Here is a 16,358-nt window from a genome sequence, read left to right on the forward strand (position 1 = left end):
AGGTGAGGAGGGAAGAGTTTGAGCTGATATGCTGGATAAGTATGGGAGAGGATTTCAATGTGTATGAGAGTTTGTAATATCTTTTTATATTCGATGAATTATTCTGATACAATTCTACCCTTGAATGACGTTTACTAATTTTCTATCTTCATACTCGCAGAATCCATGTGCAAAGTAGTTTCATACAATAGCTATGCCATGAGCGCATAATTATTCTTTGTAGTACTCTCTCTGCTGGTTGTTAGAAAAAAGCTTGCGAGATTGTCTTCGTGCCGATTAGCCTTAGCATTGTTTGGAGAATTGTAATCTGAATATTGAGATTTATGACAAAAGATAACTGATACGAAATTGTACGACTAAAAGGGAAATATATATATTGCTCCTTCATACAAAAGGTGTGTAACAATTTACATTATTTGACATTTAAGAATTAATGATATTCAGCGATATATTGCGTAGTTGTTAATCAGAAGGGAACTTCCGAAAGACTGGATACGAACCTGCATTTAATAATCCAAGAGCTCCATTACTTCTTCGGAAGGTTAAACTTCATCAAAGCCAAGTATCCGCTTGATCTGAGGTTTACCGACTGATTATACAACGCTCCCAAAAATACGAGGCAGTTTATTTGTACAGATTAGCAGACTGGCGCAAAGCACGAGCCTGCAGAGAAGAAGAATCATCGCCTGATTTCATTCTAACAAGGGAAATTTCTGAATCATTTTGAGTGACTAAACTATGACTGTGTTTCCTATTATGAATGATTGATTGCTCGAACGAATTGAGAACTACATAACTACATAATTACATAGATAGGAGGAAAAATTACAAGTTAATTCAATTGGGAAAGGGTGTGGAGTGTGTGTAGGTGTGGGTCTGCTCGGGTCTGTCGGTACAGGTGCAGCAGAGTGGAAATTAGAAGGGAAATAATGAGGATAGGGAAGTCGAGTTTGCGAATAGTGTAGAATGTACGCAGATGTCCGGTGCGAGCGAAGATGGATGCGAATTTGATGAGATGTTAAAGGATTCTTTTGGCGGAATTTGAACTGTTGGAGTGAGTAATGGGAAGCGCGTGGCGATCAAGAATTAGGTAGGGGAGAGTGAAAGGAATTTGATGGGGATGTGACGATAGTGGCGTGCCGTTCGCCGGCTTACCTGGAGATCGGGGAAGAAGGGTATGTTCCGCGCCCACTCGACGGCGGAGAAGAGGAGGCGGGCGGCGAGTTCGCAGATGTTGTCGATGCCCATGATGTTGTTGGGCTGCATGCACTGGCCGTAGCGCGACGTGGGGTAGGGCTCGGCGCGCAGCAGCAGCGAGATGTAGCTGGACAGGTAGGAGTGGCCGTTGAAGCCCGCCGCCGCCGCCGCCGCCGCCGCCGCCGCGTCGCCGTTGGTCAGCGCCAGCTGGCCCGGCAGCCCCGGGGGCTGCGTGGGCGGCACCCGCCCCCGCTGCACGGCTGCAACACCACACCACGGCCACTGAGCCGGCTGCTCGCGCGCTAGCACAGTGCGAGCGTGTCGCGGGTTGCGGAAGGCGACTGCGCGGTAACTACAAAAAGAGGTACGCCAGTGGATAGGGCACCTCTACAAGTTACAGGTGCTCATTACAGGCACATTTTGTGAACGACAAACGCCAAACGGAAGGTTCCAAATGATTGGAAAAGAGCACGGGTAGTCCCAGTCTTCAAGAAGGGTCGTCGAGCAGATGCACAAAACTATAGACATATATCTCTGACGTCGATCTGTTGTAGAATTTTAGAACATGTTTTTTGCTCGAGTGTCATGTCGTTTTTGGAAACCCAGAATCTACTATGTAGGAATCAACATGGATTCCGGAAACAGCGATCGCGTGAGACCCAACTCGCTTTATTTGTTCATGAGACCCAGAAAATATTAGATACAGGCTCCCAGGTAGATGCTATTTTTCTTGACTTCCGGAAGGCGTTCGATACAGTTCCGCACTGTCGCCTGATAAACAAAGTAAGAGCCTACGGAATATCAGACCAGCTGTGTGGCTGGATTGAAGAGTTTTTAGCAAACAGAACACAGCATGTTGTTCTCAATGGAGAGACGTCTACAGACGTTAAAGTAACCTCTGGCGTGCCACAGGAGAGTGTTATGGGACCATTGCTTTTCACAATATATATAAATGACCTAGTAGATAGTGTCGGAAGTCCCATGCGGCTTTTCGCGGATGATGCTGTAGTATACAGAGAAGTTGCAGCATTAGAAAATTGTAGCGAAATGCAGGAAGATCTGCAGCAGATAGGCACTTGGTGCAGGGAGTGGCAACTGACCCTTAACATAGACAAATGTAATGTATTGCGAATACATAGAATGAAGGATCCTTTATTGTATGATTATATGATAGCGGAATAAACACTGGTAGCAGTTACTTCTGTAAAATATCTGGGAGTATGCGTACGGAACGATTTGAAGTGGAATGATCATATAAAATTAATTGTTGGTAAGGCGGGTACCAGGTTGAGATTCACTGGGAGAGTCCTTAGAAAATGTAGTCCATCAACAAAGGAGGTGGCTTACAAAACACTCGTTCGACCTATACTTGAGTATTGCTCATCAGTGTGGGATCCATACTAGATCGGGTTGACGGAGGACATAGAGAAGATCCAAAGAAGAGCGGCGCGTTTCGTCACAGGGTTCTTTGGTAACCGTGATAGCGTTACGGAGATGTTTAACGAACTCAAGTGGCAGACTCTGCAAGAGAGGCGCTCTGCATCGCGGTGTAGCTTGCTCGCCAGGTTTCGAGAGGGTGCGTTTCTGGATGAGGTATCGAATATATTGCTTCCCCCTACTTATACCTCCCGAGGAGATCACGAATGTAAAATTAGAGAGATTAGAGCGCGCAAGGAAGCTTTCAGACAGTCGTTCTTCCCGAGAACCATACGCGACTGGAACAGGAAAGGGAGGTAATGACAGTGGCACATAAAGTGCCCTCCGCCACACACCGTTGGGTGGCTTGCGGAGTATAAATGTAGATGTAGATGTAGAATACGTGGCTGCGATTGAAGTCGCTGACAGGAATTGCCCAGGTAAGTCATTTTCTATATATCTTGTACCGAGTAGCTACAAATTTTTTTTAAAAAATCTTTATTAATAACATCTATAACATTTATACAAAATCAACCCACCACCTGTCTTGTTTCAGCAAGACGGTGCACCACCTCATTGGGGTTTGGACGTCCGTGCCTATCTCGATATGACCTTTCTTGGGCGATGGATTGGTCGTGATGGGCCAACGGTTTGGCCTCCACGCTCTCCTGACATAACCCCATTAGACTTCTTTTTATGGGGTTGTGTCAAGGACGAGGTTTACCGAACACGTGTACCAGATCTTGGAACCCTGCGGCAACGGATAACCACAGTCGTTGAACCGATCCCTCCAGTGATGAGTAGCTACAATTACTGTTCAACTACTCACGTGGGTGCAGTGTGGGCTATAATCATCGTATGGCAGCGGAACTTGGTAGATATTCTGATGCGTTATCGTGGAACCCATTTACACAGGGTGTCCGAAAAGTCTTTCCCTGATTACATAAATTGATAACTCAGGCTAGAAGTAAGATACAAATATGAAACTAGTGTCTAATTGAAACTTCCTGGCAGATTAAAACTGTGTGCCGGGCCGAGACTCGAACTCGTGGCCTTTGCCTTTCGCGGGCAAGTGCTCTACTAACCCAAGCACGACTCACGCCCCGTCCTCACAGCTTCACTTCTGCCAGTATCTCGTCTTCTACCTTCCAAACTTTACAGAAGCTCTCCTTGCAGAACTAGCACTCCTGAAAGAAAGGATATTGCGAAGACATGACTTAGCAACAGCCTGGGGGATGTTTCCAGAATGAGATTTTCACTCTGCAGCGGGGTGTGCGCTGATAGGAAACTTCCTGGCAGATTAAAACTGTGTGCCGCGCCGAGACTCGAACTCGGGACCTTTGCCTTTCGCGGGCGAGTGCTCTACCAAAGGGTTGAAATGATACTCATTTTGCGAAAGGCAAAGGTCCCGAGTTCGAGTCTCGGCCCGGCACACAGTTTTAATCTGCCAGGAAGTTTCATATCAGCGCACACTCCGTTGCAGAGTGAAAATCTCATTCTAGTGTCATATTGTTTACAAACTATCAAAGTTTTTTTCACACATTAGTAAACTTCCACATGAGTCATGGAGTGCATCAGAGGCAGTCCAAAGTCGAATGTCTGGTGCGCGCTATTGCACGATCGAATTATCGGGCCATTCTTTTTCGCTGAGGCTACCATCACATCTGCAGTGCATCTGGACATGTTGCAACTGTATGCTGTTCCTCAGCTGCTTCAGTGTCACCCCGATGTCTTGTTTCAGCAAGACGGTGCACTGCCTCATTGGGGTTTGGACGTCCGTGCCTATCTCGATATGACCTTTCTTGGGCGATGGATTGGTTGTGATGGGCCAACGGTTTGGCCTCCACGCTCTTCTGACATAACCCCATTAGACTTCTTTTTCTGGGGTTACGTCAAGGAGGAGGTCTACCGAACACGTGTACCTGATCTCGAAACCCTGCGGCAACGGATAACCACAGTCGTTGAATCGATCCCTCCAGTGATGTTGGCTAATGTGTAGACGGGACTTGAATATCGCCTAGATGTGCAACGTGCTACCAGGGGTGTTCATGTGGAAGTTTACTGATGTGTGAGATAAACTTTGATAGTTTGTAAACAATTAGACACCAGTTTCATATTTGTATGTTACTTCTAGCGTGAGTTATCAGTTTACGTAATCAGGGAAAGACTTTTCGGACACCCTGTAAAATTAGTTCAAATTTTGGCCAGGGGGTGCAAATCCGGTGCTGTGAATCCAAGAAAGACGTACAGAAACTTTTCCACCAATGATGGGTTAGGAATGAGACGTGGTCAGAAAAGATCAAACAAGAGAGATAAGCATAATGTCGACTTTTAACCGCCGCTTGCAGAATTTGTTCAACATGAGCACCGCAGAAGTCGAGGAGACGCTATACAGTGCCAGATTTGCACCTGCTGGCCGAAATGGAAAGTATTTATTTCCGGCGTAAATAGTAACGCATCAGCACATCTACAGTGTTATGCTGCCATTCGACTTAGACCTCCGTGAGTAACTGCACTTTGATCAGAACCGTCAGGAAATTTTTGCACAGTCGTCTTCCGAAACTCTGGAGCCAGTTTTGAACAATCCTGTATTTTCCTCGGCATGATAATGGGATATTTCTTGGACATTCCAGTATAGGTAATATCACTGAGGAAAGAGCAACAAAGGATGAGAATAGAAATGTAGCGACACACAAACATAAGAGTAATTGTGATAGGGGTTGAAATGATACTCATTTTTGTGAATACAATGAATGTGTAGCTTCAAAACTGAATTTGCAGTATATTTTTAAAGCCATATCTCTCGATCTACAACATTAAGACGAAAAAATAGAACTTGCCCACATATATACTCAGCCTATAAACACGTTTTGAATTTCACACGTCCATGGAATGCTGGAATGGCTTGCAGTTAGTCTTTAAAGACTCCTACCAACACCGTACTTTTTGCCAGATGCGAAAATGAAGCTGCTGAGCGACCAAAAAAAGTAAAGAGCATTAATCTACCATATGGATTGAACCTCAATCCCAACAAATCCAAACTCGTGATAACTGACCGAAGAGCACAGGTTTGACTCACACGTCGATTAATGGAACTGGAAGTCGTGCATTCTTTCATCCAGTGTCCGTCAGCCGTCCGCGACAGGGGAAGCTGTGATGATAAGGAGATATGCCACGCTAAGGCGAGTGAGTATGAAGAAACTTACCAAGATCTGGCCGAACAGAGCATTAACGAACACCACAAAGGTCCAGCTTGTTGAAATTGTATTTATGAGCCCTTAATGCCAGAGGCATCTGAACTTCGGCGCTGGTGCAAGATGCTGCACATAAAATGAACTGAGACAAGTACAAATATGTTCGTTACTAAACAACTCAATATCTCCAGGCGCCTTCCTTCTCGTGTCAGCCAAATATTTCTGTACTCCTTTGGCCATACTGTGAGAAGAGATGGAGAAAACCTAGAGAAAATGATCGTGGAGGGTAAGATCGAGGGCAGTACGCACCCTATAGAGGGAATTCAAATAGAGAGTAAATACAAAAAGTATCGAGAGAAGTGCCGTGTACAAGATGAAGGGAGGAGCGGCAGCGCTGGCCCGCTATCGGCCGTCACGTCGCTGCACAGCGCGCCTAGACGCATTTTGCATGCAAATGGCGGCGCCGATTCCCGGAATGCGGCTTCGTCCCGTCCCGGCCAGGATAGCAGGCGCCTGATAGCAGCGCAGCCTGCTCCGGTGGCCGGCCGTGGCCTGTGGCTCCCACCGCAGCGCGCCACGCCGCCCTCTCCCGGCCGCGGGGAAAACTGCCGTACACGTGGCCTGATTTGCCAACAAAACGTAACACTCAACCTTCCCCTCTAGCAAGCGCAAAAATTGGGTGAGTTGAGTGGTGAAGATTCAGCTTTGATGTCTTGCCTACCGAACCACTCTCCAACTCACCACTTACTCCATGGATCCGTCAATCGTCACACAGCAACACCACCTAGACTACAGGCCTGCGCGCACACTTGCGACGTCACATACTGATGGCCGACTCTGTATCGGAACGCTCCTGTTAAGCACTCTGCAGCTATACGAACTTCACGAGTTTTAGAGCTGAGACCGCATAGGGATTCTCGTGCTTTCCTCTTCTACATGGCCTTGTAATGAAAGTATGGAAATTTATATCACTGCGTAAAGTAACTGAACAAAACTGCCCTATGTCATTTCAAGATCTAAAATTATTTTGACGATTTGCCTTAAATACGCGTTTCTGAGCTTGAATACAAACTGTAATTTTAAATTCTGTCTTTTACCACAGGAGGTACTCTTTTTTGCAGTAAAAAATCAGCAATATGCAACACCAAGCAGACGTTTTCGGTTTGAAATAAAGCAACTGGAGCTCATATAGTATTTAATATTTTGTTTTCCTGGTTATTTTCAAAATGGTTCAAATGGCTCTGAGCACTATGGGACTTAACAGCTGTGGTCATCAGTCCCCTAGAACTTAGAACTACTTAAACCTAACTAACCTAAGGACATCACACAACACCCAGTCATCACGAGGCAGAGAAAATCCCTGACCCCGCCGGGAATCGAACCCGGGAACCCGGGCGTGGGAAGCGAGAACGCTACCGCACGACCACGAGCTGCGGACTTTTATTTTCGTAAATTTTCCTCTCCAAAATCTGCTGACCTCACACGAAACTCAAATAATTCGACGAAATGGAGCACCTCCTGACATAATGTTTAATAAATCAAAAAACCCGAGAAATATTTTATTTCCCTGTTTCTCCAGAACTTTAGAACCTTAAACATGAAAAGATTGTTTCTCCTACATCCTTCACTGAAATTCTGTCACAGAGTGCCGTGAATTTAATCAAAATGCACTTACCTCGAAATTCTGCTTTCTATGCTGCTTAATCTATCGAACACTGAATTCATTAAAGCAATTTTCTAACGTAGTTTACTCAAACTGAAATTATTTCCGAATAGCTGTATATGTAAAACTGAACAAAATCATTCTGTAGCTCTTCCAAATAAAAGTACTGGAAACTCAATAATCTGGTAGGAATGATAAGGAATACTAAACATTTTCGAGTCACACTAATTATTATAACTATACTGTGTGACAATAGCTGCAAATATGAGAGACATTTCACAGCCAGCTTCGTATTAACCTCGCAGCAACGGTCCAGAATTAAGAAACGAATGATACTGGTACATGACACGTAACTGCTAATAAAAACAATTGGCAAATGTGGTGCAAAGGACACAAATAACACGCTACAATTTTTTTGTCATTTACTAACACTTGAATGATTCGTAGACACAAATTCCTGTCTGGTAATAGCTGCAATCCAGCGATTTCTCAACTTCACACAAGTGGGAAATCGAAACATGTGCACTTTCATGCCTTTTTGGGATTTATAATTTCCTGGCAAAAGGGAACGCAGCACTTGTATCCCATACTTCGAAGAACTCTAGGCGAATACTGTATGAAATATATGTCACTTTCACGTGTCACAATCTTTCAACACAACATACACGCCAACAGGACTGCCGACTGAAGATAAGATGGCCAACAGTTTGTGACGTCACGTGCCAACATGGCCGCTGTGCGTAGGCCTTATATCTAGAAGGCTTTGCACACAGTTACGCTCTTCCACCTGCAGGTTGCCTATCTTAAGGCTTCCAGGAGCAACAAAAATTTGTTTCCAGTATTTCGCTCAGTTACCGAGCGAATTTAAAAATTAAAAATGCTGTCATAACCTACTCGTTAAGAGGTACAATCTCACGTTAATGATTTGACACACTAAGTCACGTATTAAACTATGCATAAGTCTTGAGGCATTGTAACTCACGGCGCGCAAATTATCCAGACTATATTCATTCAGTCTTAGACAGTGACGACTTAACGACTCCAGCACACTTTGCACGTAACTGCAAACGTTTTCGCCGGCCGAAGTGGCCGAGCGGTTCTAGGTGCTACAGTATGGAACCGGGCGACTGCAACGGTCGCAGGTTCGAATCCTGCCTAGGGCATGGTGCCGTAGGTTAGTTAGGTTTAAGTAGCTCTAAGTTCTAGGGGACTGATGACCTCAGAAGTTAAGTCCCATAGTGCTCAGAGCCATTTGAAACATTTTTTTGCAAACGTTTTCGAAGCATTTTCTCGCTGACATCCCCTACAAAATAATGAAAGGAAAAAGTTCACTACTTATTACATTTTCTCCGTTCATGCAGTTACCTCTCAGCCTGAGGCATGAAGATTTAACTTATTTCTTTACTAAAAAATGTATTCATAACACTTCTGCAGCTATTATTCCCATATACCACTGAATTACGTCAGAAAACATCGTACGACATAATTTCAGGAAATATGATGTCATAAACCATGGTGTGCACGAAAAACTACAATCTCTTCGCCCACAATGGCTACATATACTTGTCAAACATTTAGTACACACATCAAAAAAGATTTTACATCACCCCGGTTCCCAGAACTCTTGAAGATGGACGTTGACGGTGGATACTGTATCACAGACACAGTCCCTTTGACTGTTCAGTGATGTCACTAAACCCGTCCAAAGATGTAAACAACCATACATGAGCAGCGCCTATTAGACGGAGGGGTCCGACAGCCGATCAGTTCCAGTCATTCCAGCAGGAAAGAGGTACACGGCTCGTGCTGTCCGTAGTTCAACCATGCCTTGACGGTCAATACTGCGGTTCAACCGCGTCCGCATTGTTACTTTGTGCCACGAACGGCTCTCAACAAGGGAAGTGTCCAGGCGTCTCGGACTGAACCAAAGCGATGCTGTTCGGACATGGAGGAGATACAGAGAGACAGGAACTGTCGATGACAGGCCTCGCTCAGGTTGCCCAACGGCTACTACTGCAGTTGATGACCGCTACCTACGGATTATGGCTCGAAGGAACGCTGACAGCAAAGCCACCATGTTGAATAATGCTTTTCCTGCAGCCACAGGACGTCGTGTTACGACTCAAACTGTGAGCAACAGGCTGCATGATGCGCAACTTCACTCCCGTCGTCCATGGTGAGGTCCATCTTTGCAACCACGACACCATGCATCGCGGTACAGATGGGCCCAACAACATGCCGAATGGATCGCTCAGGATTGGCATCACGTTCTCTTCAGTGATGAGTGTCACCTATGCCTTCAACCAGACAATCGTCGGAGACGTGCTAGGAGGCAACCAGATCAGGCTAAACGCCTTACACACACTGTCGAGCGAGTGCAGCAAGGTGCAGGTTCCATGTTGTTTTCCGGTGGCGATATGTGGGCCCGATGTACGCCGCTGGTGGTCATGGCGCCGTAACGGCTGTACGATACGTGAATTCCATCCTCCGACCGATAGTGCAACCATATCGGCAGCGTATTGGCGAGGCATTCCTCTTCATGGACGACAGTTCGCGCCCTCATCTTGCACGTCTTGTGAATGACTTCCTTCACGATTACGATATAAACCCTATCGAACATGCCTGGTATAGAGTGAAAAGGGCTGAAACTTCCTGGCAGATTAAAACTGTGTGCCCGACCGAGACTCGAACTCGGGACCTTTGCCTTTCGCGGGCAAGTGCTCTACCAGGAGAGCTTCTGTAAAGTTTGGAAGGTAGGAGACGAGGTACTGGCAGAAGTAAAGCTGTGAGTACCGGGCGTGAGTCGTGCTTCGGTAGCTCAGTTGGTAGAGCACTTGCCCGCGAAAGGCAAAGGTCCCGAGTTCGAGTCTCGGTCGGGCACACAGTTTGAATCTGCCAGGAAGCTTCATATCAGCGCACACTCCGCTGCAGAGTGAAAATCTCATTCTGAAAAGGGCTGTTTATGGGCTACGTGACCCACCAACCACTGAGGGATCTACTCCGAATCACCGTTGAGGAGTGAAACAATATGGACCAACAGTGCCTTTATGATCTTGTGGATAGTATGCCACGACGAATACAGGGTGTTAGACAACACTGGGTATTAGAGATACCAGTGTGTACAGCAATCTTGATCACCTCCTCGCTGTATGGTGGTACAACATGCAATGTGTGGTTTTCATGAGCAGTAGAAAGGGAAGCAATGATGTGTATGTTGATCTCTATTCCAATTTTCTGTACAGGTTTCGGAATTCTCGGAAACGAGGTGATGCAAATTTTTTCTTGATGTATGTATATTAATTCGTTTCTAAAGCAATCGGATGTTTGAAGCTTATTTTCGAACTATATTTCATTTCCATTATTTTCCATGTTTAAATTTTTTGTCGCGTCTGTAGACATCAGTAGCATTCAGTGGGCCCAAGCTGTAACGAAGGACGCATTAGCAGGGCTTCAGAGTTCAGATTCCACGCTAGCTGAAGTAACCGCTGCACCATCTGACGCTGCCGGTAGACGGTAGGGTGAGGCGCTGTGGCTAGCTGTAGGAAAGGTAGGTACATCAGCGTAGAGAGACTACGTTCTGGTTCGAAGCGACTGATTTGTTTAGTAAATATTTACTAATAAAAGCCACTTTTTCCACTATAGGTATTAGGAGAGAGGCCTATCGGACATAAGCGCTTTCTTACTTTAGTACACAAGAGATAAGTCGTTTCAGTAAAAACATAAATAATGTTCAAGCTAACGAAGTTTTACGAACAGCTGCGATGATTCACGATCCTTAAGTACCTGATCTCGACTGCGCATCACACTCGTCAGTCGCCGACAGGTTGCCTTCCACCGAGTTTCTGTCGCAAGACCATACTCTAAAGTACTAGTTTTGAGTTATATTGATTCATAATTATCAGTTTACGGTGCATTCACAAATAAACGCACCATAATTACATCCACAGACGTATTTATAATAATAAAGCTACCCGCATCGTGACTTATAATTACAAGGTGTACTCTGGACTTTACAGACGGTTGGACGGAACTGCTACAGCTTCTGCGAGGGACATCAACCATGGGAGCTCCACGGCATAACAGGTAGAAGAAAATATTACGCAACAATTCAAGGATGGATTGTCTTAATTTCTGCAAATCTCAGATGGAAAAGCAGGCCAGTCATAATGTACGTCCGGCCATCCTGATTTAGGTTTTCCGTGATTTCCCTATATCGGTCCAGGCAAATGCCGGGATGGTTCCTTTGAAAGGGCACGGCCGACTTCCTTCCCCGTCCTTCCCTAATCCGATGAGACCGATGACCTCCCTGTCTGGTCTCCTTCCTCAAACTAACCAACCAACCATAATGTACGCCTCTTACAGTACCTCCTACGGACTTGCTAACTAGACTGAGACACTTCGGGAGGTTTAGTAAAGTGAGGAAGCTGACAAGCTGATACGCGCGTTGTAGGTCGGTACTTCCATGAAAGTCGACTGGGGAGATTATTGCTAGGTTTACATCTGCGAATTGCATGCATTCACAATTTTTCCGCAACGATGAAGTAAATAGTGCCTGAGAAAGAAAAGGACTTCGCTTCATTACATCACAAGCCTGTGGAAATGGCCACCAAAACGAACTAAATAAGAAAAATATTGTCTTCGGTGCGCGGGGTAGCTGAGCTATCTGGGGCGTCCTGTCACGGTTCGTGCGGCTCCCCCCGTCGGAAGTTCGAGTCCTCCCTCGGGCATGGGTGTGTAGGTTGTCCTTAGCCTAAGTTAGATTAAGTAGTGTGTAAGCTTAGGGCCCGATGACCCATAAGATAAAATAAAAAAAATATTGTCTTCCACAAGAGAAGTAATAGCCCACAGCTTGAAATCATTACGTCAAACGTTGTTGAAGAATGTACGAGAGGTAAGACAGCTGGAGATCGGTTTCGTTGCTTACTTTACACGAAAGCTAACGAAGTTTTACGAATAGCTGCGATGATTCACGATCCTTAAGTACGTGATCTGCTAGAACGTCGATGCACGAAGGCTCCGCCTTTTAGTGTCATTTTGCAGTATTCGTGATCGATTTTGGGAGTCAGGATATCAGATGCGATTCATCAGGGTCCTCAAGGTAATGCAGCACAGTTCATAAGATTTGTCACGGGCAGTTGTCATCGAAAGCGCAAAGTGAATTGGGGATGGCATCAGCCACGAAGGGATGAAAATTGTGAACTACAGTATTGTCACTATTCACAGCTTGCACTTTGGCCACCATAGCAATTGCCGTTTACAGACAGTTTTGAAAACGACATTTGTCAGGCAGACGCTCTTTTGAAAGACAGCAGATGGTGGTATGGCCTCTCAAGCAAGAGACGTCCACGGTTGGTTGGTTGGCTGATCTGGAAGGAGGGAACGAACCAGCGAGGTCAAAGGTCCCATCGGATTAGGGAAGAATGGGGAAGGAGGTCGGCCGTGCCCTTTCAGAGGACCCATCCCCGCACTTGCCTGAAGCAATTTAGGGAAATCACGGAAAACGTAAATCAGGATGGCCGGAAGCGGGTTTGAATCGTCGTCCTCCCGAATACGAGTCCAGTGTGGTAACCATGGTGCAACCTCGTTCGGTAATGTCGACTGTTCCATTGCTTCTGCGCAACGACCAGTTTTGCATTTCTGTCTTGACGGGTGACAGGTGTGTTTCGAGAACGCACGGAAGAATCGTCAGCTGCAGACCTTCCCCCCCCCCCCCCCCCCCATACACACACATACGAGACCTGTTCAGAAAGTAAGCTCCGATTGATTGCCAAATTGAAACCACAGTGAACATCAGAAATGTTTTATTTGTAACAATTAGCTACACCTTTAAGCTACTTCTCTACGTAGTCGCCGTTCTGACTTAGACTTTTGTCATAGCGTTGTACCAACTTTTCAATAGCCTCATCATAGAAGGCAGCCGCCAGTGCTTTCCGCCAATTCTCCACGCTGGCCTACACCTCGTTGTCTGTGTCAAAATGTTGTCTTCAAAGACAGCGGTTCATGTGACCAGAGATGAAACTCAGGGGGAGACAATTGCGGACTGTATTGTGGGTAATCTAACATTTCCATTTGAAAACGATGCAGGAGCATCTTCATTGCCCCTGCAGAATGCGGCTGAGAATTGTCGTGAAGACGAAACAGCACGACAGTTATGTAATGTTAGCTGCATAGCTTCAGGCGAAATTTCTCACCAGGCCCTCGTACTTGGCGGCAGACACTATTTTCTAGACATCTTTACGCACTCACTGCGAGCTCAGAAATGAGAAGAGCGACGTGATGCTAACTGGGGTTATACTAGAGACACTACCCAACACATCTGTGCAAAGCTTTATCGGATTTTCATAGTCGTTTCCATTTCGCGACCGATCGGAGCTTACTTTCTGAACGCCCCTCGTACATATGTAACAATGCGCTATGTCAGACCACCTGCTCTTATACTCTTAGCTGCATCTCCGGTATTCCTTCACTTTGGTAGAAACGTCGCCAGCACGTGAACATCTATCAGCCATTTCAGTTTCAGTGAAACTATTTTCCAGGTGTACAGAGTAACTTTAAAAAGCCCTTCCTCTGTGCTCCGTACACTCTCAGCTTTCTCTGCTCACCGGTGGTCGGTATACCGCGAAATCATTCTACTGAATATGCCTTACACACTTTTCGTATCGCTTCAGCTGCACTACGTATTTTCATTCCCCACGCCCCCCATACCCTCCAGGGTAGTGAGATGGTCGTAATACTGCGGCTGACTGATGTAGATTTTTACGAATCTGATGCCAACGGCCGACGGCTCATGTATCCATCATTCACACTGAATTCCGTGTTTGTGAGAGTGTAGCTGCGGAAGCCCGTTGCAGACTTTCCACACGCGGTTTTATTCGGCTGTATTTCATATCCTAAGACATCCTCAGCGGCTATATTGTGATGTGAAAGCAGACTACGAGGAAGAGATAAATTAATTTGGAGAAAATGCCGCTTCGCGAACTCGGACGGGACCTTTTTGTCCCGAGATCTAACAAGCCAGCGCCGAGAAGTTTACGACAGCGGGTAAAACGTTGTCTGAAACCGTTCGGCCGAGGAGTTATCGCCTACGAGAAATGCGGAACAAAACGCTTGCCCGGGGAACAAGTGTAAACGCAGCAGCGGGCGGCCGCATCTGTCGCGATTACGGCTTCCGCGATGGACGGGCGATAAAAGCAGTTTACAGCGGCGCACTGAGTACTTGCCGAGGGAGGTAATTCCAGGCAGCGCCAGCTGGGCTCCGGTGCGCCACGCAGATGAGAGATTGCCCGCGCGGTCTGAACAGCTGTTCCAGCAACTGCTGGAGCTTCCAGGCAATCCGAGGCCGAGGAACTTCAATCGCAGGTACAGATACGGTCTGGAAAAACTTATCGCCTCCCGGACAGGCAGGCTTCTCTCGTCAACGACAATGCAGTGCCGACAGACGATTGTTGTTACGGGACAAGGCTGGAGCAGTAGACCTGAGCTTGTTGTGTTGGTGCAAACAGCTCATACATCAACATAGAAAATCACACTAAGGTCCTTCGGAGTCACGTTACCTACCCATCCACTTCAGATACACTCGAAAGATCTCAAAGACACATTTACAGAGGTACACTTGTTCGCTATTCAGCACGGGTCTGTACAGGATCAAAAGTGAATATGTTGTTGTTGTGGTCTTCAGTCCAGAGACTGGTTTGATGCAGCTCTCCATGCTACTCTATCCTGTGTAAGCTTCTTCATCTCCCAGTACCTACTGCAACCTACATCTTTCTGAATCTGTTTAGTGTAATCATCTCTTGGTCTCCCTCTACGATTTTTACCCTCCGCGCTCTCCTCCAATACTAAATTGGTGATCCCTTGATGCCTCAGTATATGTCCCACCAACCCCTCACTTCTTCTAGTCAAGTTGTGCCACAAATTTCTCTTCTCTCCTATTCAATACCTCCTCATTAGTTATGTGATCTACCCATCTAACCTTCAGCATTCTTCTGTAGCACCACATTTCGAAAGCTTCTATTCTCTTTTTGTCTAAACTATTTGTCGTTCACGTTTCACTTCCATACATGGCTACATTCCATACAAATACTTTCAGAAACGACTTCCTGACACTTAAATCTATACTCGATGTTAACAAATTTCTCTTCTTCAGAAACGCTTTCCTTGCCATGTTCACCTGATATATAGTGAATATAAAGTGTGGAAATTCCGCTGAAGAGTTCCTACTTTCAAAAACTGCTCCTCTAAGCGCTAATGCATTACGGATGAAAAGCTTCTGAGTTACACGATATATATAGTCCGTATGCCCGTTCGGAGCTCGGGCTTAATTGGCTCTTAAGGGTATGCATAATTCACAAATCCCCCCCCCCCCACACACACACACACGCACACAATTATGCCACAACTGCACCATCAATATTTTCACATTTTGTCCTTTTTGGAGCATACGCACGAAATTTCTTTCTTTTCACGAACTAGAGGTCCCTCATGGTGCACGACAGTTCAGACGGCGTGGCTGGGCTGCTAAGAGATACCCTGGCACGCGGAAGTTGAAACTCAGTTACATATTTGTAATTTTTCCATTTCGCACAACATAATTATACCCCGCGGTAAAAAGCCTTGCTTACTCTCTGAGTAACGAGTGATTCATAGCTCCGGAACCAGGCATGGGCGTTTGAAAAATGTGTTCAATTACAGATGAATATCACGCGACTCTCGCAGTCTGAAACCTGTTTTCCAAACACAGCAGGCCGAAGGCGGCCCGCCTTCAGGACAACGCCTTTGCAGTGTATCTTGTATTTGTAGCCAGGGATGAGTTGTAGTCAGATCATATTTATTGATCGCCTGTATGCAAGAACTGTACTGGTCGGAATTCAGTAGGTTCATTGAATGAT

At 45.9% G+C, this 16,358-nt stretch overlaps 1 protein-coding gene across 2 annotated transcripts in view; it reads right to left on the reverse strand.

Annotated features, from left to right (window-relative positions):
• Positions 1-16,358, reverse strand: part of LOC124804606 (steroid receptor seven-up, isoforms B/C) — a 435,391-nt gene that overhangs the window by 297,245 nt on the left and 121,788 nt on the right. For both annotated transcript variants that reach the window (XM_047264805.1, XM_047264804.1), the window contains one exon: positions 1,156-1,457. In XM_047264805.1, the coding sequence (XP_047120761.1) occupies positions 1,156-1,457 (302 nt within the window). The remainder of the gene's footprint in view (positions 1-1,155; positions 1,458-16,358) is intronic.

This window comes from Schistocerca piceifrons, chromosome 7 (genome assembly GCF_021461385.2).
Source record: "Schistocerca piceifrons isolate TAMUIC-IGC-003096 chromosome 7, iqSchPice1.1, whole genome shotgun sequence".
NCBI classification, from domain to species: domain Eukaryota; kingdom Metazoa; phylum Arthropoda; class Insecta; order Orthoptera; family Acrididae; genus Schistocerca; species Schistocerca piceifrons.